Below are 12,456 nucleotides of genomic sequence, written 5' to 3'. Positions count from 1 at the left end.
TCAGCTAAATTAAATGAAAAGTACTGCATAGATAACAAGCTTAAAGAGGAATCTATCCAGGACTAAGAGGTTAACATTTCCACTCTTATGAACATGGACCATGGAATCGTTAACAGACCCCAGTTAATGCCTAATCTGATGTATAGTATTGCCCCGAGTACAATAACGGGACACTTGCTTTTGAAAATTCTGGTCCAGACAGAAGAGGATCATCTGTGTGCATACCAATACCTTTCACACATGGTTTGCTGCTGTCCTTAGAGGTGTCCCATCCCAGTACAAAACCAAGGTGGTCACAACACTGTTGTGTGCCACCACTTGGAGAACTCTAGTCACACTCAGCTAGCGGTCTGTCTCAGGCATGAACTAGCAGTGTCTTGACAGGATGGTTCAACCTGGGTTCTGAGTGAATGACTATTCTGCTTGTGCCACTCAGGAGCTCCCAGACTGGACCACAGCAATTCAAACTTAAGCTATTACAATAAAAGACCAACAGAAACAAAGCCATAAAACAAAAGCAGATGAATAAACTACCACTTAAATTGATGACTATTTTAACAGGTACAAAGAGTAGTAGTTCAAAGCCTCCTCTTGGATTAAGGTGTCGCGAGATTTACCTTGTTGTATCGCTCGTGGGGAACAGACTGCAACACAATAGGCTCCATGGTGGAAACGTTTGCGAACTCCACTTCAGGAATGTATAATGCACAAACAACATGGGCCCAACCTGCAGAGAAAAGAGTCACATTTAAACCATTATTCATTGTTAAACTACTCTGCAAAATTCAAACTGAAGCCAAATATGCTTTGTTGTTTTTTTTTTAAAGAAACCAAAAGGGCAAAACAAGCAGCTGTTGTGTTATTGCACATGAAATGTGGACGAACCGCGCTAGAAACTAAACCTCTTTTGAAACCACAGCCCAGATGTGGCAGGGACGCCTAAAAAACTATTTCCTGAGCTGCCACAGACAAAAAGAAGAGCCATGGCTGAGAATTTATGTTAATCTTCATTCCCATCAAAACCTCAACCTTTATGAATTTAAGCTGCTTAGTTCTGAATGCGATTGTGTGGTGTGTTGCTGCAGCACATATCAGCAAAAAAAACTACTCAATTTCTAGAATAACAAAAAAGTATTTTTATTCCAATAAATACATCTATCCATCTTCGAGCCACTTTATCAAATTCAGGGTTGTGGGGATGCCGAAGCCTATCCCAGCAAGCAACAGGCACAAGGCAGGAGGCCAGTCCATCACTGGGTAACACACACAGACACAAACCCAGACACACACTCACACCAGGGACAATTTTTCCTAGAAGCTTGTTAACCTACCAGTATATTTTGGGACTGTGGAGGAAAACCTGGAATACCCAGAGGAAACCCATGGGAACATTTGGAAAACATGCAAACTCCACACAGATAGCACCGCAGAATTTGGACCCAGGGCCCCAGCACTGCGAGGCAGCAACGCTAACCACTGCCCTTCCCTACAATAAATACATTGGGAATACAATTTATATGACAAGGCTTAGAATTACAGCAACGGAACTAAACACCGAAGTATTGTTTTCAAAAGTACAGACCATGTGGTGTCACCGTAACAAGTTGCATACCATCCAGCGCCATAAAAAATATGGTTTCCTTCCTTTTGCTGAGTTTTTAATACAATTTCAATGCTGAGACAAAAAACCACTGTGACGGTTAACACAATCGGTGTGTGACATTAAGTCAACGGCAAACAAAGATGATAAAGCATTCTGTCCTTACTCTTGGCCCAGATTTAACCTACTGCACTGGTACATTAGCATTTTAAAAACATTCCTGAAAAAGCTCATTTCACCACAACACAATGGAAACATCTTAAAAAGCTTACACGATTTATTGTGCTTTGCAAAAGTAGCCAGACACTTCTTACAATGCCCCACTTTAAATAAAAAATTAAAAGTTGACTCAGACTCATTAACTCAATATTCCGGGAAGCACGTTTGGCAGAAACTCGGGTCTTTTTGGGTAAGTCTCCGTCAACTTTGCACAACAGCTTGCTGCACTTTCTGTCCATTCTGCTGGGTAAATGTGCTCAAGCACTCTCTAACCCCTGGGACATATCATAACCCATATCTTACGGACAGCGGCTTGTGTCTTCCCACAGATTCTTAACAGGATTCAAGTGAGGGCTTTGACTGGAGCACTTGTTCTTAAGTCACTCGAGTTTAGCTTGGACCTTGTGCTTTGAATCACTGTTCTGCTAAATGGGGAATTTTTGTCCTCGTTCTAGACCTGAAGCAGATTTTCCTCCAAGACTTGCCAGAACTTTGCTCTATGTACCCATCAACCTGCTGATGAGAAGCAGAACTATGCACGACAGTAGGGATAGAGATGTCCGAGTGATGCACTATTTTGCGTTTGCTTCAGATGTAACAGTTAGCATTAGAACCTTTGGCCACAAAGCAAAAGCTGCAGCACAGTTTGCAGTGTCACGTAGGTGCCTTGTTGCAAACCCCACAGGGGATCTGAGATTTTGTTTTGTCAGTTCCTAAACGGGTGCTTGTGACTGGGATACTGCTCACCCATTAAAAATGTCCTCCCCTCTCGGTCATAGAGTAGCCAGAATTGAAAAGGTAAAGGCAAACAAAAGGAGAAGGTGGGCTCACACCGAGCAGGTGCTATGTACCTGTGTGAATGCAGAGTGGCAGGCGGGGGGATGCTGTACTGCATGGCACTCAAAAATTGTGTCCTTCCTTCAGACTGCAGGCTTCCTGGCAAAAAGACTGTACCCTGCTATGCTATTCTGCTATTCACAAAGCCAACGTTAGCCTAAAGCTAGCTAGAAGTTTACAATTCGGACTTGCCTTACTCAGTAAGCAATTTTCATTGGAATTTTTGTCATAAGATCTTTTTTTACAGCTGCCCCAGGGGAAGTCTTAGGAGCCTAAAATCTCCAATTGAGCCATTGCTATATTTCTAAAAAATTACCAGCACAATGCATATGAAATGTGAAACTTTTTGGCATACAGAATCTAAACAGGGGAACAGATCAAGAAAACATATCCAGTACACAAACGTCTCAATCAGCACAGACACGGACGACAGAACGAGCAGCTCTCAGATCAAGGACTTTGTACTTGAGAATCATTTTCTTACGGTGGTGTGTAAATATGTTGGCAATGCATTTCATTCAAGAACCCTTCTGTCAAGCAAAAAAACAAAACTTTGTTTCTCCATACACTGAAAACCACTTTGAGGTGGGCATGAACTTACCTAGCCCTTATCCTAAAGATGTGGGTGTGCTCTTTAACATTTCAGGAATCCTTGATGGATGCATCATGCCGGCCCACTCTAGCTGGGGATGCAGATCTTATTATAGTGATGCATTCATTTAATCTGCTACTGTGTAAACATACTGCATCACTTATGTCCCCTCAGTTTCTGTAAAAGCCGTTTTTACCTACCAATTAGGATTACCCAATTTACATTTCCATAGACATCAATAACAAAGCCATCACTTACGACTGTAGAAAAAAAGCTGCGTCTCTCTGGGGCAGAATCAGTCATTTGTACCTTTTTAATGGTGCGCCTACTAACAACCTTATCTGCCTGGCCCCTGGTCAGTGGTGTAAGACCTGAACAAAGCTCTACTGCAGATATTTGCACCGTACTGCGGAGCAATTGCTTTCAGCAATTAAATGCTTGGTTAACCGAGTAAAAGTATGACGGCGCTAGACGAGACGCTGATGGGAGAAAATCGGCCGAGTCACCAAGATGTCTGAAAAGATCCAGACGGGACCCAGATCAAAACCGGACAGGGCTGAAGTTAACAGTGGATAAAACAAAAAAAAAACCCTCACTGACGTCTCGGTAGCAGAGATGTTAAACAATCTTGTATGACCAGCATCCCAACGTTAAATCTGACATGACAACAAATTTATATTACCAGGGAAAGACTACAGAAACACGATTGAGGGGTTTATCCATTTTTCCAATTGCTGTTTTTAAAGTTGTTTTAAGCCTGCTTTATTGGTGGCATGTATTAATCAGCTTGCCTTGAAAACGATGGCCTCTCTGAGCCTCTCCGACAGCGAGAAACCTCTGTGAGAATCTGACAGATCAGAGAGTCTGAATGTCACATGAATGGTTACAGCAACTTGTTGACAATGCACGTACTCGTGAATAAATACACAAACAGCCTTATGTCGTCATCTAGTTAATTCAATTCAACCGTTCTAGCGTTCTCAAAAGCAAGCGTGCATGGTTCTCCACCAGACTGAAAGCTTACTCCGTCCTGGCGTGCAAGTGTATTGGGTGATAAAACTGAGCTCTGACCAAATAAGTTGAAAGAAAGGTATTTGTTTTACTCTCACCATTCGGTTACCTTACAAAATGGAACTTGTTGCTCAGTGCAGGCCTCGCCGTCATGTCCAGGCAGATCGAACAAGACTTCATTTGTTTGCCATAAACCGGCAACAATCCTGAAATCGCACTGGCACAAACCGCAACAGAAGAAAAAAAAAATCACTATTCACTGCAAAATCAGATACTAAAAGACAGAGGGGGGCAAGCTGACTTTTACTTTAGCGTCGCGCCAAGACTTCAAGAGCGTGAGGAGATCCCCAGTCAAGCTTAAAAAAATGAACACAAAACAAGACTCCGCCATTCGCTGGCTTATCGCCAAATTGGCGGACAGCGAGAAACCTCTGTGAGAATCCGACACCGACCACCAGCACAGAAAAACAGCATGTCTGACTATCTGCCAGACGGTTTACTGATTTTCCAGCCAGTACTCCTATTTTGGCAGCAGATTAGAAAAAAAACAATCTCAGTAGTTGCCTTCCAATGATAGATTGTCGAGAAAGTAGAACCAACACTTAAGAAAGAAACAATGTCAAGTCTTTAATGTGTCGACCATACTTTCAAAAGTGGGCTTCCGACACCCTTTAAAATGAAGTTTAAAATAAAGAGCAAATCTTCTACAAACACTGAACTGAAACACCTCAAATTACTTTGGCAAAGTACCGCTATCCCTTTTAACACCTGTCCAGCTAAGGTCCAATTCTTCTAACAATCGGTACAATTAAACCAACAAACAACAGCTTTCACATATTTGATATGAATCATTTTAGCCCATTTGCAATTCAACTAATTTAATTTAAATGTGCATACATTTTAGTTTTGAGTTGATTAGCTTACTCTTTCTTGCAAGAAAGAAGTGTACCAATAGCTTGATAAATAGTTTGCTCACTACCTGCAAAGGATTTGTAACTTTTTCATGCACACTCCTAAATACATTAAATAATGTAAATACTGAAATAGCAATGAAGACTTTGCTTCCACTTAATTTTCCAACTCTGAACATACTATTACTAATAAAGTCACTGAAGATATTTCCCAATATATCTTGTTATATAAGTTTGTTGAACTTATGGGACTTGGCATTGAGAAGTAATGGTTAGAACTTCCTGGACATGTGGTCCACTGGTAGTTTCTGTGTTCAAATCCCAAATGGGATTCTTCCACCATCTCCTTTTGTACAGTGATTCAGATTCAGTAACGTGCCTACCTCTCTAAATGTGCACAACTGGAAGTTGCTAGGGACAAAAATGGCAGCCAAATATGTTATTAAATTGCTCCTGGTTAAGTTCAAAAGTTTGGAATTCTGTTGGGTGGAAACAGTTTTTGATCTAAGCCAATTTTACAGAATGCTATATTATTTGCCTTCTCTATAGCGTTTGTGGTTTGAACTTCAGTGGCACTTTGCACAAAACACCATTCCCAAACAGTGCTAAATGCATGGAATTAACTCTGGTTAGATTCAAAGTCAGGCCCTGAACATGAATCGCTCTTTCCCCCCCTGAAGACACTGGCATCAACACGGGCAGATTAAAAGAAATCTTTCCAGCTTTCCAGCTCTGTCTGAGCGAATTCAAGTTGGTTGTAATCCAAGAAAGGACAGCTTCTAATGTAACCACATAAATCCAAGATAATTATGAAAACATTTTCCAAATAACATTCTCTCATTGACAAAGCTTTTAAGGATGAATGAGAAATAAGGTTATAAAGCAGAGAAGGTACAAAAAAATGAGACCGTTCACCCAAAGGTCTTAAATCACATTTATATGGCTACTTACAAGCCGTTCATTCAGTTACAGGGAACACCACGCTCTTGAAAATTTAACATATGCGGTAAATTACAGGGCCATTCTTTTCCCAAATATGTTTTTGGTAGAATACAGTGAAAGACAGGTGTTGCAAAATAAATAAGAGAAATGCGCAACTTGAATCTTCTGTCGGACTATTTAAGTTTGCCAGCAATCTTTGGCAAACAGCCTGGAAAGTATTTGCCAGCAGCCACATCACCCTGCAACTCACAACTGGGAACCCACCGAGATTCAGCAGGTGTGAGCCTGGTCAGTACCTGGATGGGAGACCTCCTGAGAAAGCTAAGGTTGCTGCTGGAAGAGGTGTTAGTGGGACCAGTAGGGGGCGCTCACCCTGCGGTCTGTGTGGATCCTAATGCTCCAGTATAGAGACGGGGACACTATACTGTAAACGGGCACCATCCTTCAGATGAGACGTAAAAACCAAGGTCCTGACTCTCTGTGGTCATTAAAAATCCCAGGCCGTTTCTCGTAAAGAATAGGGGTGTAACCCCAGCGTCCTGGCCAAATTTCCCATTGGTCCTTATCAATCGTGGCCTCCTAATAATCCCCATCTATGAACTGGCTTAATCACTCTATTCTCCTCCCCACTGACAGTTGGTGTGTGGCGAATGTACTGGCGCACTCTGGCTGCTGTCGGATCATTCAGGTGTTGCTGGCAGTCCCCTATTACCCATAAAGCGCTTTGAGTGGAGGGTCCAGAAAAGCGCTATATGAGTGTAAGGAATTTTTATTCATCCATGCATTTACCTTGGAAGGTAAGAGACAACTTTAAAAGAAGATGAGTGACTTTGTGATTTTTACTGGACACAAACATGAATTTTAAATGGTGCTTCTGAAAATGAATTACATACAGCAAATCAGTATAGCAAAACACTGTGCTGTAGGACGCGTCACCCTTTGGATGAGAGATTAAACCAAGATCCTGACTACTTGCCATTAAAGATCCCATGGCACTGTTGCTAAAGAACAGGGGTGTTAACTAGGCCAAATTGTACTCTGTGCTGGCACATTTGGCTTAAGCATAAGTCTCCCTTAATGCAACCAGTGAAGTAATGTCTCACTTCTCCACCCGATATTCTGTGAAGTGGTACTGCTGCACCTCAGCGGTGCTTGAACGATATCCCCTCCTAGGTGTAAAACGCCGTGGGATTCTCTTGGATGAGACACACTAAGTAGCTCCACTGAACTCTACATTACACAACTACTGCGGTTTAAAAACTGAAATTCTACCGCTGTACAGATGCATTAAAACATGGACCTCTTACTCTGCAACATGATAAAAGTTCAAATATACAGTAAGCTGAATAAAAAAAAGCAGTTAAAAAATCGAAAGTATTCCTCTGAGTAAATGCGTTTCAAAATTGTGTTATAAGTGGTTCAAATTATTTAAGCAGTCTGCTGAAATGCAGAAGTGAAACTTAACTGACAAATATTTAGCACAACGTTTGAAGTCGGAGTTTTGGGTCTTTTGCTGTCCTAAAACAAAATTTTGACACTCGCACGTGCAGGAAGGCGAGTTGCAAGATCTGTACTGGATCACCGCTCATCACAAGTTGGCCAGAGGAATTTCACATCATTTTGGGATCGCTTGGGTTTTCTTCCTAGACAATTTCTATTGTCAACAGTACCAGTTTCCCGGACTTCCTTCAGGGTCTTGCGTATGGCACTGACTGAAAGTTGAGGTCCAGCTGAAGTCCGCCAACAGGAGAAGCTTTGTTTGCCAAGCCAAACGCTTTGATTTAGTTAACTGTGCGAGCGCTCACCACAAATTTCAGACTAATGCTATTACTGCCTATTTTGACATGAGGAAATTTATTGCGGTTTGGCACAATAAAAGTGGCTGTCAAGCAACCAGTCACACCATTCCAAGTCAACGACATAGCATTAGACCCTATTTCACATTAAAAACAAACTAATAGTATATCATGTACTTTGCACTATACATACCATGCATATGCTGCTTCTATAATTACTTCACAACAAAGTTGTGACACTTCACTGATCTGCTTAAATCACAAAAACGGCAAATGCAAATTAGTCTCAGGAAAAGTAGTGACAAATAAGCACAGAAAATGCCACAAAATCTTCTTCTTTCCTCACCTTTGGCTCATCTTCAGCTCACAAAAACAGAGCTCAAATAGCTTAATATTAGCCTACCGTTGCTTTAAATAATAACTTTGCGTGTTAAGTGTGCAGGGGAATCCCAGATATCCTCGATGTTTGGCTGTGAGCTACCAAACAACCAGGATATCTACTCGGCTAGATGTCTTAAGAAGTCCAGGTCCATTCTCAAGGACCCCAGTCACCCCAGTCACAAGCGGTTTTCTCTCCTACCGTCCAGTAAACGGTACCGAAGCATTCGGTCCAAGTCCAACAGATAACGGAACCGCTTCTACCTCCAGGCGATAAGACTGCTAAATAGCCAACCTGCAGCTCCTTCAGCAAATCACCTGTAATGACTACATGGACACACAGTTTTCATTGTATTAGGCATACTGCACTATTTGGACATAATATATTGCATACACCATGGACATGCAGTAGCTATATTATATATAGTTTTGTCTGAGTTTATCTTATTCAATTTTTATTACATTATTATCTATTATTATGGAACCTTATTTTGTAACCTTAATTTTCTGACCCCCCCCGGTGAGCTCGTAGAAAAGACATTTCATTGCCAGCAACTCCTGCTGCACACTATTGTGTGCACTTGACAAATAAACTTTGATTGATTGATTGATTGACTGAATCAAACCATTTGTAAATCTTTGCTGAAAACAAATGTTAGTGGTTTTACCACAGAGGTTTAATGTACAGCGAGCTAAAAAACTTATGTAGCACATACATAAGACAGATCTATTAGCATAATTAAAAACGGGATCATAAGGGATATTAAAAAAAACCAACACAGTCCAGAATCAAACATGGTTTTCATTATTCGGTTTCAAGAAAACCTCTCAAAACAACAACACACTTATTATAAGGGGCCACTTAATTTCCTCTCCTCCAGCCAAGATTTTTGAAGGCATCTGGGGTCTGGAAAATAAAGTTAGCATGCAAAAAACAGAGCCCCACCTGTGTCAACTCAAATACACACAAAACGTACAGACATACTTTGGTATTTCTGTGCTCTCCTTACCCATATTGCATGAGCCGTAAATGGTGTGAAACAGCCTCCGGACCTATCCCTATGTCCCATGATCACGTAAGCAGCAATTTAAAGATGATTACAATCTTTGACACGGTAAAAAAAAAAGTCCTACCAGAAACAGCACATTAGGAAATGTGGCAAGTTAATAAACAGGGCTACAAAGGAGTCAATATAATGGTCAAAAACAAACAAGAAAACCCTTCTCCACAGCTGTGATTTACTCATGCAGTGGTGTTACAGAGATCCCCCTGAGCTCCCAACTGCACTGACCTCTTGCTGAACTGTTGAGGGGTGGGAAGATGACACTCCACAACCCTATGCTTCAGTCCCACCCAGCTGTGAAAGTAGGGCATTCTAAAAGAGGGTTTTAGTGCTCACATGAGTATGCTGCCGTCCCTCCCCACCATAAAATTCATTAGCAAAAAGCAACAACAATCTGAGACAGGGCTGACTGTGTCACAGTGCGGGTCAAGTTAAGGGAAAACAAATAAAACAAGCAGATGTTTCCCTGGCAGTAAGCTCAGCTGCTATCATTGCCACATCCTATGTACAGTTCTGTATGTCAGCTCAGCCCTGCACCCGTGGCGTTATACAACTAGGACAGACCTAAGGACGTCCTATTTCAGGGACTAATGCATTATTCCTGACATTATTAAAATATCACAAAACCTTAAATGATATTTCTGCTACTGATATAGATGAAATAGTTATAACTATGACGGCACAGGTCCAATAGAACTGCAGTGTAAAATAGAAATGCAGACACTACTGGGTTCATTTATTATTTAATCTCAATACTAAGTCAAAAGGTACTGAAAACCAGTGTTACAGACTTCTTCTGGAAGTAAAGAGGACTCTTGTGCTGTATATTTGTACATCTTTTAAGAGAGGAAATACTCAACTTTCATGACTTTCAAGTAACCTGGGTTGAGAACTTGTTAAAATATCGTAGTGCAGAATTGCGAACTTAGTTCCGAAAGTTTTCCTGTTGAGTAAATTAAGTTCTTAGAATAAAAACATTTTGTTGATCCTGTTTTTCCCTAGAATGACAGGAGTTAATACTGTCCTGCTAATACTTTTACATTTAGGCCTGCCCCCTGCTACTATTAAGGAAAAAACAGCTTTCCATAACAGATTTCATACAGTCTACCAGGGAGCTCAAGTGTACACAAATGATAACTTCTCAAGTACTAACATAATATTATAAGACTGCAACAAAGTAACTGGCTAAGGCTAAATACCTTTGTTAATAAAATAAAATCAAAACCCACTGCTCTTAAGTGCATCTCATTTAAGCATTCCACTTAAGTATTTTTAACTACAGTTTAAACCCTTTTTGGTACATTTCAACTCAATCAAATTTGCTATATAAAATGTAATTATTTATTGTTGAAGGTGACATTCTGTTAAAACATCAACTCAAATGCACTCAACATTTCAATTAAAGACAGCTTGTTTTCTTGTTTTACATGAACAGTAAATTGTTTTCGGAACGTAATTATGTAAAACTGCAGTTTTACACACTTTCTTACTACACAGATCTACAGAGAAAATACTTTTATCTGAAGAATAGAGATTCCAAAATACAACCTCTTTTAATTATTTAAGTACTCATAAATATCAGGACATGCACTTAAGTTAAGCAATTTCCATTGTACTGAAAGAGGTTGGACTCGTGTTTTCAGACCGATGAAAAAAGACACTGAAAGGCAGCACAGTGGTGTAGTGATCAGCGTTGCTGTCCCCCAGTGCTGGTGACCTGGATTCAATTCTTGGACTGCAGTGTGGAGTTTGCATGTTCTCCCTGGGTTTGCGTGGGTATCCTCCGGGTGTTCTGGTTTCCTTCCACCGTCCAAAGACATACTGGTGGCTTTTTTGGAAAACTGGCCCTTTTGCGAGAGTGTCTGTGTCTGGGTGTGCTCTACGTTCCGGTTCGGGGTGCATCCTGCCTTTGCACGGCGAAGATGCACTACAAAGGGTTGTGGCAACGGCACAAAGGATTATAGGACGTGATTTGCCATCCATCAACGAGATTCACACCATCCTCTGTTGCAATAAAGCAGAATCCCAACCTGCCCGGCCACAGACTGTTCTCCCCGCTGTGCTCTGGCAAGTGGCACCGCGCTATTAAAGTATGGACACTGGGCTTACAAAACAGCTTCTACGTGCATCCTTAACAGCTAACTGCTGTTACTACTACATATTTATTGTTCTGGTTGTAATGATTTATTATGGTCGTTATCATGTGGTTGTTATTATTTATTATGTTGGTAATGTACTGTCTCCATGGTGTGGTGTCGTCTGCTGTACTGTGCATGTCCCGAGAGATCAGCGCAAAGAAGAATTCCACAGTACATGTACATATGGCAATAGACTCCTCTGCTAGATTCCTCCTCCTACCTTACATCTACCGCTTCCCGAGATCTGGTTCCCCCCGCGCCCCTGTATTGGATCAAGTCAGAAGAAAATGGATGGATAAGCAACACTACCTACCTCCATTGTCTGTCCTCTTGAGGGCACCATCCTTATGGGGACAGAGTTCACACCTCTGAAATGAAGAGAGCCAAGGCATTATGATCCCAGTCTTGGAAAATGCTTTGCATATCAAACACATCTGAAAAAACCTTCCACTGCCTAGTTTGCGGTACTTCGCGTATTGCACTCTTCCAGCATTAAGGGATGAAAAACAGAGGCAATTAAAACCTGCAAGGGACACTGAGCTTCGGCTTTCGTGCTCCAAGTTTTTTTCTAGGTGGAACAACAGCTGGGCCGGAGCTCGAAAAGCAGAAGCGACTTGTCATGTTCAGTAACAACAGAACTTAAAAGCAAATTCCATCGAAAACAAGATAAAGTTCAAACAGACCAGAAGACCTCAGCAGCGAAATGTGGCAACTTTGTGAAATGTTGCCCCTCACCCCTCAGTGAAGGGGTGTAACCCTGGTGTCCCGGCCAAATTTCCCATTGGCCTTTACCGATCATGGTCTCCTAATAATCCCCATCTTGGCTTCATCACTCTGTTCTCCTCCCCACCAATAGCTGATGTGTGTTGAGCGTACTGGTGCACTGTGGCTGCCGTCGCATCATCCAGGTGGGGGCTAGACTGGTGGTGGTGGAGGGGAGTCCCCATTGCCTGTGAAGCGCTTTGAGT

General features: G+C 41.6%; 1 protein-coding gene across 7 annotated transcripts in view; it reads right to left on the bottom strand.

Annotated features, from left to right (window-relative positions):
• Positions 1–12,456, bottom strand: part of mllt10 (MLLT10 histone lysine methyltransferase DOT1L cofactor) — an 89,516-nt gene that overhangs the window by 63,479 nt on the left and 13,581 nt on the right. For all 7 annotated transcript variants that reach the window (XM_088643663.1, XM_088643664.1, XM_088643665.1 and 4 more), the window contains 2 exons: positions 11,802–11,856; positions 618–727 (listed from right to left, as the gene is read on the bottom strand). In XM_088643663.1, coding sequence (XP_088499789.1) covers positions 618–727; positions 11,802–11,856 — 165 coding nt within the window. The remainder of the gene's footprint in view (positions 1–617; positions 728–11,801; positions 11,857–12,456) is intronic.

Source organism: Lepisosteus platostomus, chromosome 8 (assembly GCF_059453375.1).
Source record: "Lepisosteus platostomus isolate fLepPlt1 chromosome 8, fLepPlt1.hap1, whole genome shotgun sequence".
In the NCBI taxonomy this organism is placed as follows: Eukaryota; Metazoa; Chordata; class Actinopteri; order Semionotiformes; family Lepisosteidae; genus Lepisosteus; species Lepisosteus platostomus.
This window is presented reverse-complemented; position numbering and strand designations above follow the sequence as displayed.